The 14,606-nt window shown below is 35.7% G+C and overlaps 1 protein-coding gene across 1 annotated transcript in view; it reads left to right on the top strand.

Annotated features, from left to right (window-relative positions):
- MAN2A1 (mannosidase alpha class 2A member 1) overlaps positions 1 to 14,606 on the top strand; it is a 211,809-nt gene that overhangs the window by 95,912 nt on the left and 101,291 nt on the right. Inside the window, exons 8-9 of the mRNA XM_036735899.1 lie at positions 3,429 to 3,606; positions 7,019 to 7,221. Of these exons, the coding sequence (XP_036591794.1) occupies positions 3,429 to 3,606; positions 7,019 to 7,221 (381 nt within the window). The remainder of the gene's footprint in view (positions 1 to 3,428; positions 3,607 to 7,018; positions 7,222 to 14,606) is intronic.

Here is a 14,606-nt window from a genome sequence, read left to right as displayed (position 1 = left end):
CAATTGGAGACTCCCTTCATGAAACTCCAGGGGAGAGAGAGAAATACATGTCTCTATATCTGTATTTATCTATATGATCCCTCCCATGCTTAGTGTGATGTGGAGCACATGGATCTAGAGCTCGGATTGTTTGTAGTAGCAGTGAGATTGCTGTAAGGACAGGAAATAGGATGAGGCCCTATGCACCGGTACCAATGTTAGGTAGCTCCCACCACATGAAAGAATGACTAAAGTTTATATTAAGTGATTACTATGTATAAAGTACTGTGCCAAACACTAGGGATACATATAGACTGTTTTCAGGGAGCTCACAATCTAATGGGGGAGCTCATATATGCAAGTTTTTGGCTGCAAGTCATGTGATGCAACTTCCTTCATAAATTAATATTTCTGAGTATGAAGCACAATCAAAAAGAAAGGTCTCCTTAAAAGAAAATAAACAAAAATAAAATTTAAATATGTTCAAGAGGAAGGAGTAGGAAAGATCTGGAAATGGATACCTAGAGATAGGTTAGAAGAGAGCACTCATATTTGGTACCTGAGAAAGAATGTTTAGGCCACAAGTAGGAAAACAGAAACCAGAATCAAAGTCAATAGAAAATGAAGCAGAACAAATTAAGCGAATTTTTTTTAAGAGTGCCAAACCAGAAGTTAGGAGATTAGAGGGAAGGATCACAGAAAGGGACAGTTTTGTGTCATACTTCTCTACATGGGCAAAAGAAAGGGTGAAAAGTGTGTAGGGATAGGTGACACATATAAAATTTACCATTTAAGTAAATTGATAGGATTTTAAATAGAACAAGTAAATGTGAGTAGTTTTCCATGGGAAAACATGAATATTGAAGTACTAGAAGCAAAGTTATTTGTAGGGACAGAGTGCTCACTTAAAAAAAATGAAATAAAAGTCAATACCACAGTTACAGATGTGGGAAAACACAAGCCTAATAATTATAACCTTAAACATGAATAGATTAAACATCTGAATAAAATGAAATTCAATGGCAGAATGGATGAGAAAAATTTGCCATATATGAGAAAAACATCAGAAAATACAAATCCATAAAAAATGGAAATAAAAGTCTGGAAAAAAATTACTCTATATTAGTTGCAGAAAGTAGTAGTTACCATGGCATTAGATAAGCATAAGATAACTGGTGAAATTACACTATACTTAAAGGTACCACCAAGTGGTGTAGGTTCTAATTTAATAAAGTACAAAATAACAGAATAGTAAAAAGACATTTACGCAGTATTTTTAATAGATGTCTTCTTTTTCTTAGAGCTAATCTAACGGGTAAAAAGGAAAACAGAGTTGGAGAGAATGATGGAGGGCTTAGATAGTTAAAACTGATGGCACCTCCTTGAATGTAATAGCAGTGAGGTGGTGCAGTGGATAGAATGATAGACCTGGAATTGGAAAGTCTTATCCTTGTGAGTTCAAATCTGGTCTCAGACAATGGGCAAGTCACTTCACCCTGTTTGCCCCAGTTTCCTTATCTGTGAAATGAAGAAGGAGAGGGAAATATGGAGATGGGAATGGAGAAGGAAATAATAAACCACCCCAGTATCTTTGCCAAGAAAAACCCAAATGGGGTCACAAAGAGTCAGACATGATTAAAACAACTAAAAAACACAACAAAATGATTTCTCTGCCTCACGTAGTATCTTCATGTTGGATGCAAAGAACTTAGAAATTGACCTTCAGAGGCAAACATTCTAACCTTATCTTGCAACTAATTCAGTCACTGTAGTCACTTAAGAAGGGGAGAGGAAGATGGTCAAACTTGTGCTTAAAGAACATCATGTTCATTTGGTATGAAAAAAAGGAGTAGACTCTTAGCAGTTCTAGACCTCAAATTATATTATAAACCAGTAATTATCTGCACTGTTTGGTACTAATTTTTTTAAAAGATAGAAAAGTAGGTCAGTGAAACAGTCTAGATAAAGAAACCAAAACATTCAGACTCTGTAATCCAGTATTCATTAAACCCAAGAACATTGTGTACTTTTAGAGGGATTTACATGTTCAATAAGAATTGCTTGGAAAAACTGGAAGGCAAACTAGTAAAAAAAAAAAATAGTTTTAAAGCAACCTCTTAGTCCTTGTGCCGAAATGAATTCTCAATTTAAATATAAAAAATCACATAACATAAAATTTAAAAAAAACCAGGAGATATCTTTCACATATGTGGCTATGGAATCTGAATGTAAGAAATTGAAAAGCTTGTGCCTGAACAAAATCAGTGTAGATAGGATAAGAAGAGAAGCTTTCAATTAGGAAAAAGAAACTTTGCATCTCACATCTTTGGTAAGGGAGTGATGTCCAGGCATGATGCATAAGGAATCATGACAGATATTTAAGACAAAGATCCGTTCTTTAATAGGCTATATGCAAAGAACTCTCAAAAAAAAAAAAGTGCAAGCTATTGTAGCCATTACTTCAGATCCCTAGTAATGAGAAAAAGACTAGTTAAAACAACTTGGTGGAATCACCTTATTCACAGAAAATTGGTACCTATGACAAAAAATGTGAATAGTTAACATTAGAGGTGTTTGGAAAGACAAGCACTTTAATGCCTTTTTGGTGGAAGTGTAAATTGGTCATCTATTCTAGAAAGCAACTTGAAATTATATTTAAAAAGGGACTAATTCCCATACCCAGGAATCCCATTACTTAGTGTGTATACTCCAAAGGAGGAGGAAAACAGAAACTAAGGTCTCATTCACAACTGAATAGTCTGTTACAAAACTTTTTCTGCTGACACAAGAATGGAAACAAAGTGGATGTCCACTGAAGAAACAAAGACTGAATAAACAAAGTGGAATGGAAATAAAATAATGGAAACAACAAATATGAGAAATTCAGAGAAAAATGAGGAAACTCAGCAGAAAACTCATTCAGAATTAAATAAAAACCAGAGAAGCAAAATATACAATATTTACAATGTTCTACATTCAAAGAACAATAAAAAGAAAGTGAATGTTATGTTTTTGTGATGTTTTTTTACTTGGGAGTAGATCAGAGAAAAAAACTTCCACCTTTTCTTGGAGACATAGAGGACTATGGGCATTGATTGTTTACTATGTTTGATGATTGATGAATAGGATAGTTTTGCTAAACTGTTTTTTCTTTTAAAATCCTTTTTTTCCCCCAAGGGCTGCAAAGATTAGAGATTTGGAGAGGGAATGAGAGACATATTTGGAAGTGAATGTGAAATAAAAGTGCATCAGCAAGATGAACAATATAAAATATATTCTTAACAGCAAATTTATTTCTAATGGGATTTAATCTTTCATTTATTACTATCATTTTTGTCTCATATGTACATAAATGCATGCTGCATTTTTCAGTACTTATAATTTTTTCTTCTTATCAAGTGACGTTTTTCCCTATTCTAAATTTTATTAAACTGATTTTGTTTTTAAAGGGCATGGATGTTGTTAGACCAGTACAGAAAGAAGTCAAAACTTTTCCGTACTAAAGTGCTCTTGGCTCCTCTAGGAGATGATTTCCGTTACAGTGAAAGCTCAGAATGGGATCAACAGTACCAGAATTATCAGAGAATTTTTGATTACTTGAATTCTCAGCCTGAATTACATGTCAAGGTAATTTGAAAATATTTAGGTGCAAATGATAAAGTTATTGAGGTTTCTTAATAAAACTGCTCTAGTTCCTTTGCACTGCATTCTGTCTTTTTAGAATTTTAGTAGATTTTGTGTGAAACTGTTTTACTGAGATGAAAATTGTCTCCTGTTACTTTCAAAATCAAAATGGAAAGTCCTCTGTTCAGGTTTTAAAATTCTTAATGTCCTAGTCCTTTCCTACTTTTTCAGCCTTCTTAAACCTTCCTCTTCTCCACACCCTCTATGATCCAACTATACCAGTTAAAATTCAGATAGAAAAGGATCTCCCTGGGCTACATGTTGACTTAGAAAAACACAAATTAGCGTTATCTGTGTCGTATCGTATTTTGTTAAACATTTCCCAGTTACATTTCAATCTGGTTCTGGCTGAAAGAAACTACCATACTAAGAGGCTGATACCTCTGCACTATACCGAGTTGGACATCTCTGAACTATGCAAGCTTAACTTGCAGGTCTGCCAATGTGATGCTCCATTTCCTATATCCATGGCCTCATTTTTGGAGTACTCTGCCACCCCATCTCTGCATATCTGCCCTTTAGTTTTCTCTGGCCTCCTTCAAGACTAGACTTAAAAGGTGGAAATCTTTTCCAAGGGGCCTGTGTCTTACCTTTTCAGATCCCCTTCATCTGCTTTGTGTATCTCATTGCCTTGTTCTTTACATGTTGTCTCTCCCAGGAGAAAGTATATTCCTTGAGGGCAGAGACTTAAAAAAAAATTCTTTTTTGCTTTTCTGGTGCTTAGCACAGTGCCTGGCACGTAGTAAGTACTTCATAATGCTTACTGGTTATTGACTCACTTTATTTTATAATGTTTGGTTTCTGATTTTTTTCTTTAAGAATGGAGAATTTACCTCTTATTTGATTGAAAATATCTGGACATAATGATTCTAATGGCATCATTTTCTCTTTGACAGTTTTTTTTTTTCCATGTGATTAAGTCCTTTGTCAGGGTAGATGAACTTAACATGAATGCAACACAGAAACTACGTATGCTTAGAGAATAAATCCATTAGTGTTGCTCTCAGGTGATCAGAAATGCTCAAATTAGAGCATCCTCTTAATGAGAAGAGGCAGAAAAACTTTTCAGTTCAATACTATATTGAGGAAATTGCCATTGGCATGAATATGTGTTTGTTGTGTTTAACACACATATTCATGCACAGTTAAAAATATTAAGAACTTGAATTATTGATATCATTTCCTTTTTTTTTACCCAGAGAACCAAAAAAAAATTTTAAAACTATATACATCTCATTTAAGAAATCAGTATATCAAATATCTTAGGTCTTTTTTAAAAGCCCAGAGCACCAAGCATCAATTGAAATATTACTTGTCTTTATTTGTATTTTTAATCTATTATAATACCACTAGATTGTTTTTTCTTTCAAATTTTATTTCAGTTAGCATTTATTGAGCACCTGCTATGTGCCAGGTATTATATTAAGCACTGGGGATATTATTTTTTAGAAAAAAAGGCAAAAACAGAGACTATGTTCTTAAGGATCTTACAGTCTAATTTAAATTTGTTGTTCAGATTTTCCGATTTATTGCCTTCATCACCGTTCTTTTAATCTGACAAAAAGGAAATGTCAGCCTACACACTAATAGCAATCTTTAATTAAAGCATTTGAAAGATTTTCTTTCCATTGTAACCATTAATTATTTGTAGTATATCTATACAATATTAAAGCTGGAAGAGACCTTTGATATATCTTAGTCTTAACACTTTCATTTTACAGATGTAGAAACTGAGGCCTGGAGAGGTGACATGACTTTGTATTTGCTAATAATCTTTCTGTGTGCGAATAGTAACCAGGCTCCCACATTCTGTCTAGTCTAAGTGATTCCTTATTGAACTTTATTTGTGACTTTACTTCAGCCTCAGTATTTATTAAGCTCAGCACCTTTCTGATTCTTGCTTTGTGCTCCCGCCTGCTAAAATCTTTATATATGCGTATTCCATATGATTCAGGCTTTTGCCAGTCAGAAGTGACCTCTTCCTTATTAAAGCAATATTGAGTGAATAGATAGAATTTGATTCTCAAGACACTCTTGATTTGCTTGCATTTACATGGCTATAGTATTCTGAATGATACTATACCATAGCATATAGTGTAGTATTTCAAATGAAAGTTCTTAATTTTGAAGGTGTTGATTTCTTACTAGAACTTACTCTTTGCTTTGTAGAAAATTAATAAAAAATCATCCTGTAGTTTTGCTTTCTGGGACTTTGTGGTTCAAGCTGTTAGCATGTCCAGGTATAGAAAATGAAAGCAAGAAAAATGTAACGCATGACTTTTGTGTATATGCTTGTTCCTGTGCATTATACGCAAAAATTATGAGACCAGGAAATGGATAACTAACTTACAGGTGTATGTTTAGAGCAAGGACTCTTAAATCTTGTGTCCATGAACTTAATGTTTTTTTGGTGGGGAGAGGTTTGGAAAAAAAATATTTTGATAACTATTTTAGTATAATCACTTTCTCTTATCCTATGTATTTTATTTTATGAATTTAAAACTGTTGTTGTGAGGATGGGTCTCTGACAGCAGAAAGGTTAGGAAACCCTGGTTTAGAGAATGTCCACAGAAATACTATTTCCATTGCATACTTTTAATTTGTTTATACAAGACTGTCACTTACAAGCCTATATTTTTCCCCTCTTATGTATTAAACTTAAATGTAACCTGCAAATGCTTTTCAAAAATTTAAACACTTCTAATCACTTATTAGTAAAACTTGAGTTAATTATGTTGCTTCAAATGGATAACTGGATCATATTTTTTCATTGTTTTTATTTTATACCTGTGCTGTTCTCACAGACATCTGTAGTTTCTAAATAATCTCTTTTTATGACTTGTTGCTCTAGTAGATATTCCTTTTCACTAAACGATAATTTCTCTCATTATTGAAGCCTGTTTATTAAAGTTATTTCTTAAACTTGTAGAATATGCTGCTTTTTGTTACAAACATTACTTGTCTCTGTCATCTTCTTTCAGTCTTGATTTACAAAATCCTAAGTTCTGAGTTTCTCACTCATCACTTCCAGAGAGAGGTTAAGAACTTGACATTTAGAAGTTGTGTTTTCACCTTAGTTTCTGATTTTTTGTTTTCCCAGCATTTTGTGTATGTGTTCAAGCTAGATGCATATGAGTTCTGTTTTGGTAATTTGAGATCTGTTATAAATAAGATAGCAAGCATTAAATAGTATTTGCCAAATTTTATTAAAATGCCACTGATCACCCAAAGTATGTGTTGAAGCAGTATTTTCACTCCAAACTCCTGTTGTTGAAATTTTTATTCCCACTTTAAAATTCCTGAACTATTAGTTGAAGATAATTATTATTATATTACTTTTTTTTTTATAAAACAGATTCAGTTTGGCACTGTATCAGATTATTTTGATGCCTTGCATAAAGTAGAGGAACAACACAAAAAAAGTACTAAATCATTATTTCCTGTTCTGAGTGGAGACTTCTTCACATATGCTGACAGAGACGATCATTATTGGAGTGGATATTTTACATCAAGACCCTTCTATAAACGAATGGATAGAATAATGGAGTCTTACTTAAGGTAAGTATAACAATTTCAAAATACATATCCTATAGAGCAATACTTTTATTCAAATTATGTAATAAATAAGCTAATTGGAGATCCTAAGGTTTATTCTTGGATCCTCTTCCTGCTTCCTTGCCCCACGTGATATTAATTGTGTATCAGGTAAAGTAATGTTTATTAATACTTCCTTTGTATGGAGGTTATCTCTTCAGAATATGAAGAACTCTGAAATAAGCAAACAAACTGATGCAAAAAGCCTTTATATTAAAGAGATAACACTTTTACTCCCAGGATTCCCCTTAGACTCCATTGAGATCCTATTAACTTTTAATTGTGAGTGAATGTAAAAAGGTTTGGTTGAGTGCTTTCATAGTCAGACTCTCAGAGTTGTATGGGACCTCTGAAAACACATAGTCCAATCCAAACAACTTGTACTTACTTCCCATCTTACACCATCTTAAAGGGGAAAGGGTGACAGGCATATGGGTAGTATGAAGAAATTTTGGCTGATAGCTTGACTTTGAATGAGGACCCTGAAAAAAAAGTTACCAAAAGTAAACACAGTAACAACCGAAAAATTTGTGGTACCATTTTTTGGTAAGGCTTTGGCTTTACAAGGATTCATGATCATCATTATAGATATTTATAATCAAGGAGAAATTAAATGTGTATTGTATCCACGTTATGATAGTAGTTCAATCTATTTTGGCAAGATTTCCTTCCAAAATAATGAAAATTAAAGTTTCTATGGAGTAAAAAATTCAGTTACTTGTGGACAGTCTCATTCCTTGAGAATTCTGGAATAATTAATATTACCGGTTTATCATACAACTTTATGTATTTTTACAAATTATGACATTAGTGTTATGTCTTACACCTTTGTAAATTTTCCTGTTATTAAAAAATAGAAAATATTTCTTTGGCATATTGTTTTAACTGTTATAAAAGCCAAAGATATTACACATTTTTTGGATGCAAAACTTTTCAGAAAAATTTAAAAAGCATTGTGAATTTCTGAATATGATTATATTTCTGACCTATGATTTCATAAGTTTAGAGAGTTCCTGGTATGATAATTCCCTCTGCCAGTTCAGATCCTCAGCTTATCTGCAACTTATAGATTCATAGGTCTTAGACTGGGAAGGGAATTTAAAAGCTCTTTCCATAAAAAAAGGGAACTTAAAGCCCTTAATTTACATAAGAAGAGATGGGCCAAAGTGACTTTGCTGGGGTCAGAAATAGGGGTATTTGGAAGAGATAACCAATTCTGCTTTAGAAACTTTGAGTTTGAGATGTTTATTGGATATCTAGTTTTAAATGTCCAGGTGCCAGTTGGTGATAGAGGACTTGAGCTCAGGAGAGAGGTTAGGATGGGTTATAGATCTGGGAGTATTCTGAAGAGATGATAATTAAATCTGTCGATGCTAATAATGTTCAGATCGAGAGAGAGAAATGAGAAGAACTCCCAAGAGAACATTGGGGTATACCAACTGGTAGAAGACACGATATAAATTATGCTTGATGTTTCTGTTGGTTCCAAGTCAGATGCGACGGGTCAATCAGAACTTGAATATTCAAATAATTAATATACTTAATAAAAATATATTCAGATACTCCAGGTCAAGCCAGTTCTCAGGGTGGTTAAAGAGCAGTTCAGTAAGATAAAAGCAGATAGAAACTGAAATTGGTTAAGGTAGTTTTCTGGATTCTCAGGCGCTTCTTGCCAAAGTTCTAAGGGACACTTGCATTCTTCTTCCCTAAAAGGTCCATATGTCCAAGTTCAGTCTACACTAAAATATAGTTAATCTATATTACTTGAGCCTGTACCACAGTTTTCTTGCTCATAAAGATGAGGTCAGAGTCCAGGAACCAAGAGAATGGGATTAAGGGTAGGAAATGGCTGAGGGAATATCAGGGTTGGGAAGTAATTGAAGGCATGCATATCGATAGTAACAGTAGAGGGCAAGGCTTAGGTAGAGTTTTTGGCCTAATGATAATGTAAGGCTTATGGCCTTAGGGGAAGGCCAGATCTAGTTGGAAGATTCAAGGAGAATTCAAGGAGGCTCCCAGAGACTGTATTCCAGATTCAAGGGGGTTACCAGAGACTGTGCCCTCATCAGTAACAGTCCTGGTTGGTGTTGTGGAAGTGTGAGGGGTTAATTCACCTTTCTCCTGTTTCTCTGGTATCCTGGCATACAATAAGCCTGCAAACAAAACTAAAAGGAGGCATTTAGATAAAGTAAGAGAAAAACCAAGAGCGAATATTGCTATGAAAATCCAGAGAAGAGAGAATATCCAGGAGAAAAGGATGGTCAGCAGTGTCAAATGCAGCAGAAAGTCAAGAAGTATAAGGACTGAGAAAAGATAATAATACCTGGCATTTAAGAAAGTGTGGTAATTTCGGAGAAAGCATTTTCATTGGAGTGAGGAAGTCTGAAACCACATTGAAAAGAGAAGTGAGGTGGAATGTATTGCAGTGCATGGCAAGGAAGTGTGGGGGACAAGTATAAACAATTTTTTTAGAATCTTAGCCAAAAAAGGGAACACATGTGTGCAGCATACTCACATGCACGCACACGTACACACACACACATACACACACGTACACACACGCACACGTACACACACACACATACTCTCCTTGAGAGGATATTATAGTCTAGAGATATTTTGTAAGAATTGGGAGACTATGAAAACAACTGGGAAGAATTGGAAGATTAGTGGGGGAGGATTGAGGAGAGAATCTGCTGAAGAAGATGGGAGAGTCTGGGATCAAGGTCACATATGGTATAGTTAGCGTTGGCAAGAAGGACTACCTCATCAGAATTGGAATAAAAAGGAGAAGTGGGTTTTTTTGTTTGTTTGGGGGCGGGGTTGAGATGAAGAGAAGGTAAGAAGGGACAGCTCAAGGAGAATAGTCTGCGTTTTCTCAGTAAGAGTGAGAACCAAGATTGTGGAGGGAGAGAACAGAAGGTTTAGAACAACCTCTTTTGGAGGTGAGAGGGGAACCAGTCAAATAAGAGTGAAAGATTACCTTATTGTGGAGTGCCCGATTGAGATTAGATACCATGAATTTTAGTGGGTCTACTATACCAGCATGAGATAGGACTTGATGCGATGAACGGTGGGAGTAATATGAGGCTCTGATTTGGCCAGGACGAAGGAGCCAGAGATTTGATCATCAAGCACAGTGTGGAATTGAACTAATTCACTCTACCTTTGAGAAGGGAGGAAGTGGACAAGTCAAAGCAAGGGTAAATGGCTTGAGAAAATACTGAGGGATGGAGGGATTACATGCTATGAGGGAAAGTCTAGGGAGAGATATAACAAGGTATGAGCTTATGTTTAGATGGAGGAATAAGAGTTAGCTTGCATTGCTATAGGGCTTGAAGATGTACAAAGTACTTTGCAAATGTTCTCTCATTTTATCCTCAGGACAACCCTGAGAGGTAGGCTGTGTGTAAATGTCTAGGGCAGTATCTGAAATCGGTTCCTCTCTCTTCCAAGTAGATTGTAGCACTCTAGCCACTTTGACTTCATTCATTTTGTTTAACTGCTCCCCCTCTCCTTTAATCCTCACCTCTGGTCAGTTGCCTAGTCCTATCAGATGTGCATGAAGAAGAGTTTTTCATACATCTCCTCATCTCCCTACCCTCACTGCCACCACCTTGGTTCAGATCTGTCTATCACTTGGAGTATTGTAATAGTTCCTCCTGACTGGTTTTATCTCCAGTTCTTTAATTCATTTCTAGTACAATTGGAAGATTAATTTTCTTTGTTAGGTTTGACCTCTTTCATTGGTCTAACTATGTTAGTCCTTTGCTCAAAAATCTGTGTTGATCTTAGGATAAAATATAAACTCCTTATTCTGGCATTTAAGGCCTTTCACAGTCTGACTCCAGCCTATCTGTCCAGCCCTATTTCATATATGTATTACTATTCCAATCAGATTGCCTACTAGTATATTTTGGGTGAAGAATGGGGATGAGCTGGAACCTGAGGGAGGTGGCTATGAGGGAGAACAAATTGACTGAGATTATGAAGATGTACAAAGTGGTAGCAGCTACAAGGGAGACCAAGGAGGTGGCCATTATAGCAAAATGGGAGGCAAAAATTATTACAGAAAAGATGAGGATAACTGACCATATTGAAGACCATTTTGAATGTTCCTTTGCCTCTTCTAGATAGTATAGTTGCCAAAATTTTGCGTACTGCTTTCCTCTTCTCTGGTAATGTAATTAAGTGATGTTTAGATTTTTAATTTTCTGAGAGGGATGGGTCAGCTTTTCTTTTAGAAATGTACATTGAAATTACTCCTTTGAATTTTTATCCATCTTTTTCACATCCTTGATTAGTCTGAGAAGTTTAGTATGTTGTAAAATATTGCTAAAATATCTTTTTTTTTTTTCAAAAAAGATAATGAAATAAAGGCAAGGGAGGGAAGGAGGAGAGAACTACTTGATGGCTTCTGGTTGGAGAGGAGCAGAGAACTCCTCTGCTACTTCTGGTCATTTTCTGTTTGCTCACCCAAGCCTGAAATGTACTCATTCCTCCTTTTTGCTTGCTGAAATCATTTTAATTCCCAGTGTTGATGCCACTTCTTCCATGAATCCTTATTTAATCACTACAACTGAAAATCATCTGGTCTTTAAATTTTCTTAATTACATTTTCTTGGATCTCCTCTTTGTCCTGTACATATGACCTTAGATCGTTTTGTGTTTGGTTTTTTGGTTTTTTAAACTCCATCCCTTTTTTTGGAATATAAAGTTCTTGAGGGACAAACTTAACTTTTATCTGTGAAAACCCAGTGCCTATTCAAGTCCTTGAACTCAGTAGGTCATAGTTCTTATGCTTCTGTTTAGTCATTTACGTGGGAATGTGGGTTCTGTATATCTGCATATCTTTAAGCATAAGAGTGGATAGAAGATTTCCAAGTAATTTAAAACTAAATCATCAAAATCACTTAAACCATTTACCCTTCCCTCTCATAGCTATTTTTAGGTAGTCTGGTTGTATTCTCACACATGCCTGCTACTAACTGGTGATTGTTTCTGCCTGGTAATATATGAAATAAAGATAGCAGTAATTGGCAGTAGAAGTATTTCCTGCATCAGTGAAATGTTCTCTAGAGCTTTTATTTTCTCACTGTGTGCATAGGCAGTGGATATATAAAGGCAAAGATAGTCCCTGCTCTCAAGTAACTTACATTCTACTGAAGGGTACAAGGTATATATTGATAAATAATTTGGGATAGGAGAAAACATTTACAACCAGAAGAATGTGAGGACCAAAGAAAGCTTTACATATGAGATGATATCTGTGTTGAGTTTTGAAAGAAGATAAAGAATCTGAGGGGCAGAGGAAAATGAATTGTCCAGTGAACTTCTGACCCTCATGGCTGCCTGAGTGAAAGCTGACTGCCTAGCTTCCACATTCCTGAAATTCACACTAGATTGAAGAATGATTAAACACTCTAATGAAGAAGTAAAATAAACAACTTAATCCAACCTCAAGCTCCACAAATAGTCACCCAGAGGCTCACCCATAGGAAAGGGACCTTACAGAAAAACCATCCTGGGTCAGGCAGAGAAGCAGTCCTACTGTGACCAGATATAGACCAGAGATCTAAATGCCCTGCAAATCTCTATCAAATGCTGAAAGAGGGAACGCCTTCCCAGAGAGCCCCAGGGTCGTTAGAAAACTCCATTTTGGTTAGCCTTAGGTTGGCTGGAAACTTTAGAAGCCACCAGGAACAGAAGTAACCAGTGGATTGCAGCAATGCTCAAACCAGGAAGACCAGGTACCCAAGGGACTCTTGAGTTCACCAGCACTAAGACATAGAGGATCCTGAAAATCCAGCACGGTGAACCTTAAAGATCTAGGGGATTCAGCGTAGAAGCAGGGCCAGTCACCTCACCCAGAAATTAAATTTTAAATCAGTGACTGAAGCTGGAGAGATGAATAAATGAATGAAGACAGTGATATTGAAAAGTAAGAGAAATTATAAGCTACTGGGTTAAAAAAAAACAGGAAAAGATGTCAAAGTTAATTTAAGAAACACTGCAATCCCTAAAAAACATAATACCTAGATACTGTTTTTCAACATATCATAAATGAAAACTGCTTAAATCTGTTAGAACATAGGACAAAGTGAACATTGAAAAGATCCCTGATCATATGAATAAAGATGAAAAGTCCCAGGAACATCATAGACAAAATTAAGAGCTTCTAAATCAAAGGAGAAAACAGTCCCCAAGCATCCAGAGAAGAGGAGTTGAAGTACCAACAGATTATAGTCACAATAGGATCTGGGAGCTTTTACTGTGAGAGATCATGGAATGTATTCTAATATACAAGTGAAGGAGACTTACGAAAAATAATAACTTAAAACCTCCAACGCTGAGTTTAATCCTATAGGGGAAAAATGGATCTTTAATGAAATTGAGAACTTTCAGGCATTTCTGATATAAAGACCAGAGTTGAGTAGGAACTTTGAAATATAAAAATAAGGGATTAGAAAAACTTAAAGAAGTATATTCCCCATGGGAAGAGGCTGTATGATGATATAGTGCCAAGGTTCTAGTGGCAAGAAGAGACAAATGTTCCTTTAGAAGCTTAATGTCTTTTAATATTCATTTTTTAAGAATTTTAAGTTTCTGATTCCCTCTAGCCTCTGTCCCACCCATTGAGAGGGCAAGAAATAATGATATCAAATATAAATATGAAGTCATGTAAAACATTTCCATGTTAGCCAAGTTGCCCCTTCTTCCCTTCTCCTCGCCCCCACCCCCTGAAAAAGAAAAAAGAAAAATATACTTCAATCTGCCCCCAGAGGTGGTCAGTTCTTTCTGGTAGTCTAACATTTTTGATCAGGAGTCCTTTGTAATTGTCCTGGATCATTGTATTGATCAGAGTAGCTATTCCTTTCACATTTGATCACTGTTATAATATTGCTTTTATTGTGAAAACAAAGACCTCTTGGTTCAGCTCACTTCACTTTGTGTCAGTTCATAGGATGTCCCCATCGTAGGTCAGGTTCTTTTTTTGTTGTTGTTTGCTCATTTTTCCAGCCTATTTCTTGATTTTGATCTTTATGGTAAAAGTTAGGTTCTGCTTACCTGGGAGTGGAGATGGGTTTCCCAAGCTACAGGTTTTTTTCATGCAGCTGTCTTTATACCTAGTTCTGGGTGTCTCTGAAATTTCAGTTCTTCCAAGGTGCTGTGAACCTGGGAGAGTTGTGTTCACTGCTCTCCTGCTCTAGTCTTTACCCAGGAAAGACCCTACTGCTTTGTAGCTGCAGGTGCTGAGCATTCTGCATTTCCTCCCTTGTGACCCAGAGGTCCTCTCTTTTCCTTGAAACTGTGGTCCAGAACTCTATATGGGCAGTGGAGTTGCAATA

The sequence above is a fragment of the Trichosurus vulpecula genome, chromosome 1 (genome assembly GCF_011100635.1).
Source record: "Trichosurus vulpecula isolate mTriVul1 chromosome 1, mTriVul1.pri, whole genome shotgun sequence".
Classification (NCBI taxonomy): Eukaryota; Metazoa; Chordata; class Mammalia; order Diprotodontia; family Phalangeridae; genus Trichosurus; species Trichosurus vulpecula.
Note: the sequence above shows the minus strand (reverse complement) of the source record. Positions and strands in the feature narration are given on the sequence as shown.